The 15,798-nt window shown below is 43.8% G+C and overlaps 1 protein-coding gene across 2 annotated transcripts in view; it reads right to left on the bottom strand.

Moving 5' to 3' along the window:
• The window catches only part of PPP1R36 (protein phosphatase 1 regulatory subunit 36), a 45,656-nt gene extending 29,858 nt beyond the window's left edge, over nucleotides 1-15,798 (bottom strand). For both annotated transcript variants that reach the window (XM_045810478.2, XM_045810477.2), the window contains exons 1-5: nucleotides 15,449-15,798; nucleotides 14,562-14,626; nucleotides 2,801-2,887; nucleotides 2,147-2,244; nucleotides 1,981-2,047 (exon numbers count right to left, since the gene is read on the bottom strand). In XM_045810478.2, the coding sequence (XP_045666434.1) occupies nucleotides 1,981-2,047; nucleotides 2,147-2,244; nucleotides 2,801-2,887; nucleotides 14,562-14,626; nucleotides 15,449-15,517 (386 nt within the window). In that variant the 5' untranslated portion in view covers nucleotides 15,518-15,798. The remainder of the gene's footprint in view (nucleotides 1-1,980; nucleotides 2,048-2,146; nucleotides 2,245-2,800; nucleotides 2,888-14,561; nucleotides 14,627-15,448) is intronic.

Here is a 15,798-nt window from a genome sequence, read left to right as displayed (position 1 = left end):
AGAAAGAAAGAAAGAAAGAAAGAAAGAAAGAAAGAAAGAAAGAAAGAGAAAGAAAGAAAGAAATGAATGCTAACATATTTTTTCTTCAAATTTTTATTTAAATTCTAGTTAGTTAACATGTAGTATAAACATAGTTCAAACATAAAACTTTTCCTAAGAATACATGGGCACACGACATAAGAATAAGTAGAAATACATGCTATCATGCCTGTCACACAACTAATTTACCATTTAAAATTCTATCCTCTATACTACTGAAGATGTAAGAAATCTGATTTTTGTGACCAAACCTTTTACGGGATCACACACTAAATACAGTTTTGCTTATCAATTAGTTTTAATTTTTAAGAAGTTTTCATTATATAAATAATATTTTCCACTGTTTAAAAAATGTACACAAATATGTCAAGTAAAAAGTCCTCTCACTCCTTTGCTACCGTCCTACTCCCAAGTAGCAACCACTGCTAAGAGTGGAATGAATTGTTCCTAAACTTTTCAAAGCATAGACAATTACATTTAAGGTCCTCCCCAACCAACGCACATACATACGCATGAATATATGCCTTAAATTTTTCTTTGGTAACAAAGAAGATAACGCTCTATAAACGCAAGTCTTTGCAACTTGCTTTTGTCACTTAACTGGTTAGCATGGACCTCTTTCCATGATACTATGTATTGACTTTCCTCATTCTTTGAAAAGCCGGATAAAGTATTCTATATCTCATAATCATAATTTATTTAACTAGTGCTCTATTGATGGATAGGTAGAACTTTTAAAAATATCATTGACATTGCTGCAGTGATTATCCTTATGGCCACGTCTCTGAGTGAGTTTGTAGGAGTGAACTTGCTAGGGCATGGTGTGTAGCATATTAAAGTTTCACAGTTTTGCTCTAGGAGGTTGCACTGATTCACAATCCATCTCATTTGTTTTAAAACCAGAAGCCTTTGTCTTCTTTCTAAATATTCTCACGAGATTTTTGCTGCTTCCTTTCTAGCAATGCAAATTCTCACTGGCATTCTTTCTTCAACTATATATACCTCGACAAGCGGATGAAGATGAGCATTGCAGATTTTTTTCCCGACGTTAGTAACTGCCTGTGCCAGGCTGGGTTCTCCCAGAAACAGACTGTGATGCGAGAGTTAGTAGTTTACTTAGGAAGTGCTCACAGGAAACATCAGTAGCGGGGTAGGAAAGCGAGACAGGAAAGGGAAGGAAGCCCACACAGCGGGTGTTAACAAGTTTACTATCCCTGTGGACAAACGCAGTTCAGTCCTGTGGGGGGCTCTGGGAGCCAGTGCAGAAAACTTCTGAGTTACCTTAACAGAAGGAAGTTGGGATATTTTTGTACAGCTCTCCGTCTAGCATAACTCTGACTGCAGGCTGCTTGTGGGACACTGGCTCGCCAGTGCCCCCAGTCTGCCCTGTAGTCAGGCTGTGCGTGCTCCTGCTGTAGAATATAGCTTCGGGAGAATGCTGAGGGAATGTGGGAGGGCTGCCAACCGTTGGGTACCCAGTTCTCATTGAGCACTGACAAGTGCGGCGCCGTGAGAAGCACCTTCCACCCAGCCAGACAGAGACACAATTACTTCCGATTTTGTACCTGAGGAAACAGGCTTAGAAAGGTCAAGAAGCTCACCCAGAGTCATATACCTAGTACTTGCTGAGGCTCCAAACATGGAGAAAACTGATCTTCAGTAAAAGAGAATACCCTCTAACCATTATATAAATATAATGTCTTTATGGGACTTTGACAACGTGCTCTCCATACTCCTTGCCCTGGGCCTTTCTTTTGGGCTCCTGTGACTTCTGGCTTCCTGTCTTTGGTCTCAGTCTTGGAGACTGAGTCCCAAGGGGATGGCTTGCATAAAGTCAGTCCCATGTCCCTTCTCCAAAAACCAGATTTGTGGTCATTTATCAGTTGGACTTCCTTCCAATTGAGGATAAGAGATCTAAAACGTCTCATGAGCATCACGTACCTCACAAACGTTGTGAAAGAACAGACCCGCTGCATCTCAGTATCTTGTAGCAGAAACAAAGCAACAACTGAAAGGAGACAAGATGGACAATTCAGAGAGGGCCAAAGGGCTGTCTCAGAGATTCACTCCAGACAGGACACGTGAAGATGACCAAAGACTTACTCACACTTAACATCATGCAGTGTCACATTGCCCTGCTGGCCTCGTTTCTCTAAGGCTTTAGGTGACTTATCGTCTCTTGAAGCAAACTTTTTATCTGTCAACCTGTTTTGGAATAGAACAGTCTCTAGTTGTGGTTTGAAAGGTTTCAGTTGTATTTCATTGATCCTGAGGTACGTGAGGCTTTTACTATAAACTAAGGAGAGCCTGAGTGTCAAAACCCAAAGTGGGTTTTGTTTAATGGAGGAGAATTCTGGAATGAATTTTATTAAACATTATATTGACCAGGCTAGGAGTAGAAGAAATGCACACTGCCTGATATAAAATATAAATACCAATTCCACCCAAAATAGATCATTTAAATCACCTATTAATCATCTATTTAGACAATCTATTTATGGTGTAGCTACCATTTTCACATTTTAAGAAAAGTATAAAACACTGAAAACTTGCTATGAGCCAAATTATCACAGGGATACATCTACAGGACTACTGTATTGCCTCCCATGATGGAGAAACAGGGCATGTTCCTCCCTTAAGGGGCACCTGCATCATCAACCTCAGATAACAGGAATGATATTTTCCTAGAATTTGTGACAACCTGAGCCATTCTGCTGAGAGACGCTCTCAGCAGCGCTGCCACAGTTGGAGGCGAAGGTACCTGTCTGAAGCGGGACCGTCAGTTTCAGCAAAGTGTATCGCTTTGCCTTTCTTTCCTTTGTCCTTGAGCTCTACTGCAGGTGTAAAACTGTAATAGAAAGGAGAAAATGAGGAGCCTGACCCTACCCCGGCAGAAGACCGATCCTATCAGGACAGTGGCCCATGCAAGCTTAGGACTCGCAGGTGTTACAAGTGGCGCCCGAGGAGCATCTAAGGCACTGCGGTACTCGAGTCACATATTTACATGTGCAACAACCATCTAGAAAGAGATGAACGTTTCGGACGCTACGTACGTTCAGCCTCTACATAGCAGCAGCCTCCAGAACACGACTGCACACAACACAGTTCCGTCCGAAAATGCTGTAGCAGCTTCACAAGACACAGAAAGCCCATGAGAAGTCTGGAGACAGGTTTCCATTTACTGAGCACTTGTTACGCACCAAGTGCTTTTAGGCACAATCTTATTCAATCACAGCGACTCTATGAGGAAAATATTACTCGTATGGCCGTTTTTACACTTGAGAAAACCGAAGCTTAGAGAGAGCAAAGTAACGTGACCAAGACCACGGAGCACGTGTCGGAGCCAGGACCGGGTCCGGAATCCCACACCGCAGAGCCAGGCCCGTACCCACCAGGCAGCCCTGCCTCCTGAGTGGCCACCTCAGTTGTCACTGCTCAGGACTCTCTACGGGCCGTGACTGTCTCATGGAAGGTTTCAGGACCCTTTATTGAACTCAGGGTTTCTTAAATTCTAAGGTCATGCGACCATTTCCTAAGCAGCAGTAGGGCTAAGAAGGGACCACGACTGAGCCACACACACACAGACACTGGGGCCGTACTCTGTGTACACACTGCCCTGACAGGAAAAGAAAACGGTGTCCATTCGAGTCCATGCACAGCCTCTCGGGAATATCAGCAAATGCTTAATAGAAAAACCGAGAAAAACATTTTGAAGCCCAGCAGAATGTGGTTCCTGCCTTTACAGAGAGTATGCTTTCTGGGAGAATTGGGGTGTCTACCAAATACGTGGGTCTGGAAGCCCACTGTGGATTATGTTTTCATTCTTCTGTCTGAAACAATGCCACAGTGATAACGCGACCCAGAAGCTTAATCTCTGCCCACAGTTTCATGTGTCTCTGCAAAGCTTAAGTGCAGGCATAGTAATAGAAGCACCACCACCCCTGGCCTTACTCATTCTCTAAAGATGGGTATCAGGGGCGCCTGGGTGGCTCAGTTGTTAAGCCTCTGCCTTCGGCTCAGAGCGTGATCCCAGGGTCCTGGGATCGAGCCCCACATCGGGCTCCCTGCTCCGCTGGGAATCTGCTTCTTCCTCTCCCACTCCCCCTGCTTGTGTTCTCTCTCTCGCTGGCTGTCTCTCTCTGCCAAATAAATAAATAAAATCTTTAAAAAAAATTAAAAATAAAGATGGGTATCAATCGCGTATACTCTCTTCACCTCCTTGCCAACACAACAGTTTTGTGTATTTTAACGGGTTTGGGTTTTTTTTTTTTGGACACACAGTTTTGAAACAACTTTCTTTGAAAATTTTTTGGGATTGAGGTTACCCACAAAGTAATCATTTTAGAGAAATACTTCCCCATGGGAATAAAGTTAATCAGTTTGGTTCTTTCTTCCTCCAGGAGTTTTTGCCAACCTCCCAGCAGTATTCAGGTTGTAGAATAAGTTAGCCCCTAGAAGCATGTACCTCATGTCACCGCAAGGGAATAATCCTTTGCATTTTTCTACTTTTTTTTTTTAAGGTCATTGGCACCACGTTAGTCAGTGGATGATTTCTAAGCTTTTCATTCTTTCTGAATGAATAAGCTCCTCTTATCACTGGTTTCCAATGATTGTGTATTTAGTGGGGAGGGTATGCTGAAATGCTGCGGGGTGGGTGGGGAAAAAAAAGAAATGGAAGAATACCAAATGTTGATGGTGGCTACCGCCAAAGAGAGCCTGGGGATCAGATGGGGCAGAGAGGTGAAATGGTGATGAAGAGGTCTATCTTCCAATCTGTATACTTCCATTTTATTTGAGGTTTTTTTTAATAACAAGAATATACTGATTTATTTCCTGCAACACTAAGAAAAAGTTGATAGAGACACATAGAAAGAAAACACTATATGGTTGATATGTTATATTGACAGACCATTTGGATTGCCTTTAAAAAAATAATCAAATATCCCAAATATCCAGACTTTTTTTTAAGTAGGCTCCATGCCCAGCATGGAGCCCAACGCAGGGCTCAAACTCACGACCCTGAGACCAAGACCCGAGCTGAGATCCAGAGTCAGATGCTTAAACAACTGAGCCACCCAGGCGTCCCCCCCGCTCCGACATTTCCTAATGTCTCTCTGAAGCCATTTCTCCTTGCTAGATGCTTTGTGCAGATTCCTTCATATAACCATCCATCTAAACAAGAACACAGAGCTGTTTTCACGTTTCTCCTTGGCTCATCCCACTGTTCTGGCCACTTATAAGCCACTGGCTGTTAACTTTCCTACACCAGGCTAAGGAAGTCACAGGTCACCAGCTCGCCCAGGCTTTCTCTTCTCTAGAAGACAAGAGAAGATAGATACACCCAATCTCAGTTACTGTCAAATGAAATTGCTATCTCCTACTCTTTTCTCAGTCCTATCCCTATAACTCAAAGTCTCTTGCCCAATTTGCCTGAGACGATGTGAGATGAGCGAGCCTTAAAATAAGACACAAGTGCCTGTCCTTAGCCAGTAGCCTGACATTTACTGCTAAGCTTCTGGTCCTTATTCTCTGACCTTCAGACATGCCTTCTCTACTTCACACTTGGCTGAGTGGCTTCTCCCCTGAGTCACGTCATTCCCCAGCTCGCCTGGTGAGAAGGATTTCTCCCTGCAAGTGCCCTGCCGTAGCCCTACAGGCAGACCACGCTCACAGTGCATCTGAAATCACCAGACAGTGCCACTAGTAATAACTGAAAACCGTCCTTCAAATCCCTCCAATTGGCTCCCAAGCCGTACTCGGAGCAAGTTCTGTGCCCTCCTGTGGCCTCACCATTGCCCCCTCCATCTGGCAATCCATTTAGAATCTGGGCCTTTCTCAGACCACATGTTGTTATATTCCCAGTATTACAACATAATTATGTCATTTCCTTTTGCCCTGAAATAAAAGAGGAAAAGAATCGTATTTTCCCCTAGAACCCATCTCTAAAATGCAGAGGGCTGGAACACTCTTGGCTCCCACACAAGTTGGAGCTCCTCAGTGGTTACTAGAGTCTTCTCTCAGGCCATGAGGAAAGACAAGAGGAGTTCAGGACTTCTGGAGGGATAGTTTCCTCAACTGTATGTCCTCAGGGGAGTCAAGGACCTTGGCAAAGACTCAGGCAGGCTGCTGGTTCTCTCCCAGCTGTGAGGAGGGGCTCTTGAAACAAGAAAGGGTAGGACAGCTGATACTGTGTCAGAGGGAAGCCTGCCTCACGGGCCCGTGAAGAAAGGTATTCTCTCTTTAACAAATAAGAAATGGGCATGCATGCTGATGAATTATGCAACACTCACTGACTCCTCACAAAGCATTATTATTCCATTTTATAGACGAGGGAACTGATCATCAGCGAGGGTAAGTAACTTGACAAATATAACCACCTAGTCAGTGACAGACCTAGGATTTGAACCCAGGTCTTCCTCCAAACCACCCTTCAAAGTCTCTTCCTTAGCTGCCTATTGAGAAATAATGAGCATCCTTTCCCTGCCCATTAGTGTGTGTCCACTTCCTGTGTGAGGTTATAGGTACCTTGTATTCTGATACAGTTATCCCTCTCAGGGTATGATCTGCAAGTGTAAGGCAGGATCCACCTGTGACACAGGGAGCTAGGTCTTCTCTGAAAGGTAAGATTTCCAATGTCACTCATTCAGGAAAGATGCCAAGACCTGCAAGGTTGGGAAGGGATCATCTTCTCTGAACTCGAGAACACCTAGAAGTCTGCGAACTCCCATTTGCTAATGGGTGTAAAAGGTGGCCTACCCCGAGTGAAAGAAGACTAAAACCCCAGAAGGGATTCCCAGGGTCTGAAATTGATGGGTTAAGAACCGAATGCCCCCGAGATCAAGCTGTTACTTTGCAAAAGCAAATTATTTGGATTCATAACACTTCAAATTTTCTTCCTCCACTGCTGGCTGTTCTTTCTTTAGTCTCCTCCTAAAACTCCTTTTCCTGGGGCGCCTGGGTGGCACAGCGGTTAAAGCGTCTGCCTTCGGCTCAGGGCGTGATCCCGGCGTTCCGGGATTGAGCCCCACATCAGGCTCCTCCGCTATGAGCCTGCTTCTTCCTCTCCCACTCCCCCTGCTTGTGTTCCCTCTCTCGCTGGCTGTCTCTGTCTCTGTCGAATAAACAAATAAAATCTTTAAAAAAAATAAAAAAAATAAAAAAATAAAACTCCTTTTCCTGGACATGTTCCCTAAATGAGAGACTTTCTCAGGGTTCCATCTGGTTCCTCTTCTCACTTCCTATGAGTAATTTCATCTACTCCACTAACATCGATAACTGACAACTTTATAGTGAAGGTTCAGCTCTTTCTGCAGACTTATAAAATATGTCTGCCCACTGGACACCTTCGCTTGGGCATCCTGGGCATCCTACAGGCACCTCAAACTCAGTATGTCCAACACTGAACTCATTCCCCTTTAGCCTGTAGCCCCCACTACTCCCCCATCTCAGCAAATGGGCACCAGCACCCACCAGGTGGCCAAGCCGCAACATGATGTCATCCTTGATTTCTCCATCACCTGTGGCCCTTGCAGCCCACTAACCACTTAATCCTTAAATACATCTCGAATTTATCTATTTCCCTCTCTTCCCATTGACACCTTCTTAATTTTAGCCATCATCTGTCAACAGAATGTCTGCAACTGCTTCTTAACTGATCTCCTGCCTCGGGCTTGTTTCCCTCCAAACTAGTTTCCATTATGTAGCCAGAGTCATTTTTCTAAGATGTAGTTCCAATCCCAGTTTACTTCTCTGTTTAAAACCTTTCAGTAGTGGGGTGCCTGCGTGGCTCACTCAGTTAAGCATCTGACTCTTGATTTGGGCTCAGGTCATGATCTCAGGGTCCTGGGATCGAGCCCTGCGTCAGGCTCCATGCTCAGTGGGGAGTTTGCTTAAGATTCTTCCTCTCCTTCTGCCCCTCCCCCAGCTCACACTCACTCACTCTCAAGTAAATCTTTGAAAAAATTTTTTTTAATTTTTAAAAAATTAATTTTAATTTTTAAAAAATTTTTTAAAAATTTTAAAGGTTTTATTTATTTGACAGAGAGGTAGCAAGAGAGGGAACACAAGCAAGGGGAATGGGAGAGGGAGAAGCAGGCCTCCTGCTGAGCAGGGAGCCCATGCGGGGCTCAATCCTAGGAACCCACCATGACCCGAGCCAAAGCCAGACACTCAACGACTGAGCCACCCAGGAGCCCCCTAAAAATTTTTTTAATTAAAAACAACAACAACAAAAGAAAACCCTTTCAGTGGCTCCCCTGTGCCTTCTGAATGAAGTTCAGATTCCTCAGCATAGCATGCAAGACCTTCCATGATCTTACCCTGGTTTAAATCTTCTCCTCACACCTGCCTAGAAGCCTATATCCAGCCTCCTGAGCTACCTGCAGTCTCAAATATGTCCTGGGCCCTCTCAGGACTGGGCCTTTGCACATGCTAGGCCTTCTGCTAGAATGCACTCTCTTCCTCCCCAATCAAATCTCCCATTGCCTTGCCAACCCCTACTCCTCTTCAGGTCTTGGCTTGGATATCACCTCCCCTGGGAAGCCTTCCCTGTCCGCCCCTCCCTTGGGTTTCAGAAAATGGCCCCATTTGGGGACTGGGTCAAGGTACTTGGCTGAATGCAGTTTTCCTCAGCCCTGGCCCTAGCCCAGTGGTGGCAGTGGTGATAGTTACTAATGAATGGGCCTTAAGGAGAGCAGCAATCTCAGAGGGAAGAGTTAGGGTCATAGCACTGCTACCAACAGATTCTCCTTCCAACAGGAGCCTGGAAGAGTCTGGTTTATTTTCAGTACAAAGGGCAGCATAGATACCCACCCTGCCCCCACCGCTTCAAACTGCCATAGTCCTCCTGTCTATGTCACCTCCCTTCCACCATACTCAGTGGGAAGGTGCTCCTATCTTTTCTGTGCTCTTGACCCCATTCCCCACTCCTTCTCTTCTGTTCCATCTCTTTTTTTTCCCAAAACAAATTTGAGATTTTCCTACCTTGAAAACAAAACCAACAAAAATCTCCTTCCCTTAGGACTGGATCCCCAAAAGGCTACTATCTCTTTTTTTCCTTCTTCACAGATAAAGTCACCGACAACAGTACTCTATTTTTGTTAGGTTCTTGAATTTATCTCAGATGTTCTCTTCAAACTACTGTTATCTGATTTCCACCTTACTGGCCTCCTGAAACTGTTTTTCACCTAGAACCCCCGGACCTCAGCAATCCTAACTTGTTAAATCCAAAGGCCTGTTTTTAGTATTTGCCTTACTTCGAACTCTCTTTAGCTTCTGACATTGCTGACACTCCCCACTCCATCCTTTTGCTTTCAAAGGCCTATGCGTCTCAGGCTTTTTTCTCTGACCCTTCTAATTCTTCTTCTTCTTTGGCTAGCTCCTCTTTCTTTGCCTGTCCACTACCTACAAAAACTTTAAGACATATAGACTTGATTAAGAGACATATCAAACCAATTACAATGTATGGAAGTTACTTGGATCCTGATTGGAATAAACTTATAACACACTGGACAATAGCAGATACCTGAATATAAATTGAATATATGATGACGTAAAGAAATTACCATTTATATTTGTGAGGGCGTAAATAGTAAGGTTTTCTTTTCTAAGAGAGTGCTTTTTTTTTGACATACATACTGAGATATTTATAGATGAAATGATATGATGTCTGGGATTTGCTTAAAAATAATCAGGGGTGGAGTAGATGGGCTGTGGATGAAGTTGATCTTAATTTGGTGACTGTGGATGCTATGTCATGGGAATGCCGGAGTTCATTATATCATTCTCTTACTTTTGTATATGCTTGAAATCTTCCAGTATAAAAAGTTTAAGATGTTTACAATTAGTTTAAAAACTTTAATAATGCTATATGAGAAAAACTAGCAAAAAATCAGACCTGCAAGGATTTTAGATACTGGAATTATCAGTCACAGGATATAAAACAAATGTAACCAGTATGTTGAAGACAAACAAATAAAAATCAGGTGGTAATCCCTAACACTGGTGCACTGGTACTCTTTGGGGGTAGAACAATGGTGGAATCTTCACTTTCAACTTTGTACATTATGTACTTGTTTTCAATACATATGTACAACTTTGCAATAAGAAAAAAGACGGAAATGCAGAATGTAGTAAGTTAAATGCCCATGTTTGTGTACATACGGATAGAAGAAGATTTAGAAGGCTATATAATAAGATTTTAATATATTAACAGTTACTTTGCTGGGTGAGACTGCAAAGTTCTTTTTTGTTTTTGCTTACTGGCATTATCTGTTTAAATAATATGACTTTTAAGTTTTTTTTCATAATTTTTAAAAGTACATATTCCTTAGGGTTCTGGCCTCCATCAGGCCTCTCTCGTGAGGGCCAAACTCCTTACCTACTGACCTGGGAGTCTCACAGGCAGGTACCTCAAATTGTGCACATCTAGAAAAGTCAACTTGTTACCTCTTACCCCCTCCACAAACTTACTGGCTCTCCCTCACTCCTTATGTCAAGAGGCAATATCATCCTGCACATAGTTACTGGGACATTCCTGCTTCCTCCTCCCCTCGTCTCACAGCCAGGGTCACCAACTCCTCCCTCCTTCAGCGGGGCCAGGTTTACCTCCCAGAACCCCTACAATGGGTCTTTGACTCTGTTCTCCTGCCAGTCTTTATCAAGGTCCTAGTCCCTTGGATTGCTACCTAATTGTCTGTCTCCCTAGTTTGTTTGTTTTTTTTAGATTTTTTTAAAAATTTATTTATTTGAGAGAGAGAGAGTACGGACAGAGGGAGAGGAAGAGGGAGAAGTGGACTCCTTGCTGAGCAGGGCGCCCAATCCTCCCAGGACCCTGAGATCATGACCTGAGCCGAAGGCAGCCACTTAACCGACTGAGCCACCCAGTCGCCACTTTCTCCCTAGTTCTAATCTTGCCTCTCCACGCTACTGTGGGAGGGGCTTTCTAGAGCATAGGTGCAATCCTATCATGTATGCTCAGTCAAGGTGTATGGAGTGTACTAAACAGAACTAGGTATGATGCAATGACTAAACAGGCCTTCCCTCTGCCTCCGCTGCTCCCACCCCTCCTACTGTCTCCTCTCAACCTCCCCTGCCTCTGCCCCAGGATTTGGGGTGACATAAGTCTCTGAAACACAGTTTCTGGAAAAAAAAAAAAAAAAAAAAAGAGAGTATGTTCCGGCTCATGAGTCCTCTCACATTTTAATTTGTGATGGGATATGCTTTAGACTCTAAAAGGGAATCAGTACCTGCATTTCCATCAAATCCAAACACGAACTCTGGCCTACAACATACAAAGGTCTGTTTTCCTCTTTTCTTAGTCCTGTCCTTAGCAGCTGGACTCCCAAGGTAATCCCGCTACTCTGAGATTTGCCATGCTGAGTTGCTTAAACACAGAGAGCTCCACCACAAAAGGGCTGTCACCCACCTACTCTTCATGGCACTCTTTTCCCTCTCTCCCCTAACTGCTCCCATTTTGCGTACTCCACAGTCTGGAGTTTGTGTGTTGTTTTGTGTTGGTTTGGTTTTTTTGCTTTTTAAAAATGTGGTATAATTTAACATGTAGTAAAGTACATAAATCTCAAGTGGACAGCTTGATGAATTTTTTACTATGTACATACCCATGTAACCGCCACCCAGATCAATATATAGTCCATTTCCAGCACCTCAGAAGGTTCTCTTACACCTTCCCCCACCCCCTGCCAGTTGATAATGTCCCAAAGGTAACCGCTATTCTGACCTCTATCATCACAGTTCTTTTTTGCCTGTTATTTTAAGCTTTTATATAAATGGAATTATAGATTACATTTTTGTGTCTGGCCTTTCAACATTATGTCATATAATCTACCTTTTAAATCATACCATCACACACATATTCTCCAAAATTACTGGAAATCAATCAAGCCATTTTTAAAGAATAGTTTGGTAATAAACCAAAAGAAACTAGTTTATGAATATGAATATTTTATAAGTAAGAAAGTCAGCATGAAATTGATAATCTGTGAATTTATTAGTAGGCTCATACAGAAAACAGTGACACTTGGGGTGAGTTACCATTAAATTAGCACTGAAAATTAGTTTGAAAAATACTGCAAATTAATTTCATTTACAAAGGTCAGTAAGTAAAAAATATGGTCCAACTTTCATCATAAGAAGAGAGGATTGAGGGGCACCTAGGTAGCTCAGTTGGTGAGCATCTGACTCTTAATCTCGGTTCAGGTCATGATCTGAGGGTTGTGAAATCCAGCCCGGCAAGGGCTCTGTGCTGGACATGGAGCCTGCTTGAGATTCTCTCTCTCCCTCTCCCCCGTACCATGCATACCCGCTTTCTCTCTCTCACAAAAAAAAAAAAAAAAAAGAGAGAGAGAGAGAGAGAGAGAGACTGAGGATTGAGATGGCCTTCAAATATACATGAAAATTGAGAAATAAAAACGTTGACCCTTAAAATTTATATCTACATTTTCTGGTATTTTAACATGTATTTAACTTGTACTTTGACTCCTGTGATTATCTTGGCTGTCTAATCCCAAAGCTCTATCTTTCTCACTGTCATCTCACACTCACTGAGTGTGCTATTTCAGGAGCTACAGAACAGAATTTTCTATGACAAAACTGCAAACAAAAAACTGAAATCAATCACCACTTTGGAAATGACAAACTACTCAGAAATACTGAAACAAAAATTCTATGAAATACAAACTTTTGATTTGGACTCTAAAATAATGCTTAGCTTTTAAACTGTTTGATATTAAATACCATTATATTTATAATGTAACTATAAAGTACATCTGCTTAGCCTCTCCTGATCTCCAGCCCCATCTATCCAACAGCCTAAGAGACCATTTGTGAACATGTCACAGTAACCTCAAACATATCACCCTACTTTTGTCTGTTATTCTGTATACAGGTGAAGGGCAATCCCAGCCACCCAATCACCCGAGCCAGGCACTGGGAATCAGCTTGAGCACCTTCTTCTCCCTCTCCTGTCACATCTTACCAATTCTATCCAACATCCTGTCAGTTCCACCTCTGAAGAATTTCTTAGTCCTGCACCCTTCTCTCTCTATTCCTCCTAATACAAGACTTCGTGCTGACTCATGGTTTTGTACCTGTGCAACTATCTGTAATCGTCCCACACCTAGCTTTGTAACTGGTCCCCTGCCTCTGGCCTTCCTCTACTCGAATCTAGCTGGTTTACTGAAATATTCAAGAAACATCTGGTGAGGGTACACTCTGTGAAGTTCTGCAGAGAGCTCCTAGGGACACAAAGATGAGTACGACAGTTTTGCCACTGAGGGGCTTACGGTCTAAAGGAGGCAGACAGTGTATATGGTGGGAAGGGCTTTTGCAACAGACAAACCCTGGTTCAAAATGTCAGTTTTGCTACTTACTGGCTGTATGACTCTGGGTCAATTGCTTAATCTCCCTGAGCCTTGTTTCTTCATCTATAAAGTGGAGATATTAATGCTCACTTTCCATGGCTGTTTAAGAATCAGAAAACACTCAAATGTCTGGCACATAATAGGTACACAGCAGATAGTGGCTAGTATTGTTTGTTTCGTTATGCACTTTTTTTTTTTTAAGATTTTATTTATTTATTTGAGAGAGAAAGACAGAGAGAGATAGCAACAGAGAGCACAAGCGGGGAGTAGAAGAAGCAGGCTGAGGAGCAGGGAGCCTGATGCAGGGCTCGATCCCAGGACTTTGGGATCATGACCTGAGCCAACGGCAGATGCTCAACTGACTGAGCCACTCAGGCGCCCCAAGTTATGCACTTGTTAATAGAATCAGTATTTTCTCAATGGAGATTAAAACCAGTTTTTTCTAATTTAATGATTTTACCTTGGAGAATTGATTGTCTACTGTGCAGCAAGTATAATACAGTCTCATTAATGTAAAACTGTATTTCTGTAACTAAAAGAGCCAATTTTATAAAGTAGTTAAGAATACGGATTCTGGGGGCGCTTGGGTGGCTCAGCCTGCTAAGCATCTGCCTTCTGCTCAGGTCATGACCCCAGGGTCCTGGGATCGAGCCCCATGTACAACTCCCTGCTCAGCACAGAGTCTGCTTCTCCCTCTCCCTCTGCCCCTCCCCACTGCTCGTGCTCTCTCAAATAAATAGTCTTAAAAAAAAAAAAGATTATGGACTCTGAGCCAAACAGACCTAGATTTCAATCATCTTAGTCACCTGTGAGCTGTGTGATTTGGCTAAGTCACTTAATTTTCTTTAAATTGCTTAACCCTTTGAGTTCAGTTTCTTCATCTGTAAAAGTGGATGAACACACAGCTTTTTCAAAGGGTTGGCAAACTGATTAGCACAGGGTCTGGTACATAGGAAGCGGCTGATAAATGGTATCAGAAAGTGGTATCAGGAAGGCTGCTCACCAAAATGGTTTTCTCTAGATGGTGGGATTTCAGCAGATATTTATTTTCCTTGTTATACTCTTGTGTATTGCTTGATTTTTTTTAACCCCAAGCACATGTAATTTTTATAAAAGCTATAATAAAGTTTTAATAAAATTTACCTTCTGAATTCAAGAGTTCTCGTTTCATCTTTCCAGTACCACATTCCTAATCGCAATCCCAACTGCTGTAAAATGAAATGATTGCAGCAAATATTAAAAATTCAATTTACAATACACATGTCACAATGAACTTTTAACAATTCCCACCTGTTGCTCTTCATTCAGTAAAGATGTAAAATCTTCAAGAGTTGTGCTGTGGGGGGTTTTTTGGTTTGTTTTAATTGAAGCCAGGATTTTATCCTTTTTGTGTTCAGGTGTAATTTCAGTAGAAAAGAAGGAAAAGAGGGAGGAAGAGGGGGAGGAAGAAAAGGAAGGGAAAGAAGCAATTTTCACTTAGCCTGCCCTACTATCTCAAGGCTTAGCAGAGCAATTTACTGATGAATTGGGGCTCAGACCACAATAAACCGATGCCTGGGGAGTCTCCGCGGAGGAGATGAGACGAGACATTCGAAAGCGGGGAGCGTCCTCTAACACGGACCCCGCCCTTCAGGGGACGTAGGCAAAGAACACGCTGACCTCTTCAGTAGTGGTAGCTACCAACCCACCAGCCTTTCCTTTCCCGGGATGGCACCCGGGGCGGGACGGCTTCCCGCGCAGGACGGATATTTATTTTGCAGCCAACCAATAGGAGGTGCTGAGGTGGCACTTTCCTAAACATCTAAATAGCTGTAGGGAGCCAGAATTCAATTCTACCCTTTGGCCGGGTACATCTCTCTCGTCTTAGTTTGTAGGCAAAGAAGGCCGCGTCTCTAGGAGTGCCGCTCGACCGGGGCCGACGGCAGGGCCGCGGCAGGGGGAGCCGCCCCGGGAGCCGCGGGCCGGGGAGGGGGCGGCGGGGCACGCCTGCCCCGGGCCTCGGGGGTGGGGGCCACCAAGGCGGCACTTACCTCCCGCAGGGAAGCGGCCGGCCAGTCCCGCCGCCTTCTCAGGGAATAAAACTCCGGCACCTGATTCATGCTCTCAGCCAGCCAAACATGGTCGCCCAGGCAACTGCCGGCCAGCGCCGGCGACCCGGCCGGAGGGCTGCCGCGGGGGGCGGGGACCTTGACGCCTCCGCTGGGTTCCCGTGCGCGCCGGGCTGCGGCCGCTTTCCGACCACCTCTGCTTTGGTGGCTTGTAGGCTTCCGCGGAGTAAAGCTGCCCAGGGGTTATTTCTGTACAAGTCAATTCTTCATGGCCTTCCAACCGTGAAGTAAACCACTTAACTGGTTTTTGTTCTTAATTGGAATAACAAGAT

Source organism: Ursus americanus, chromosome 26 (genome assembly GCF_024610735.1).
Source record: "Ursus americanus isolate L20-20 chromosome 26, mUrsAme1.1.p, whole genome shotgun sequence".
NCBI lineage: Eukaryota > Metazoa > Chordata > Mammalia > Carnivora > Ursidae > Ursus > Ursus americanus.
This window is presented reverse-complemented; position numbering and strand designations above follow the sequence as displayed.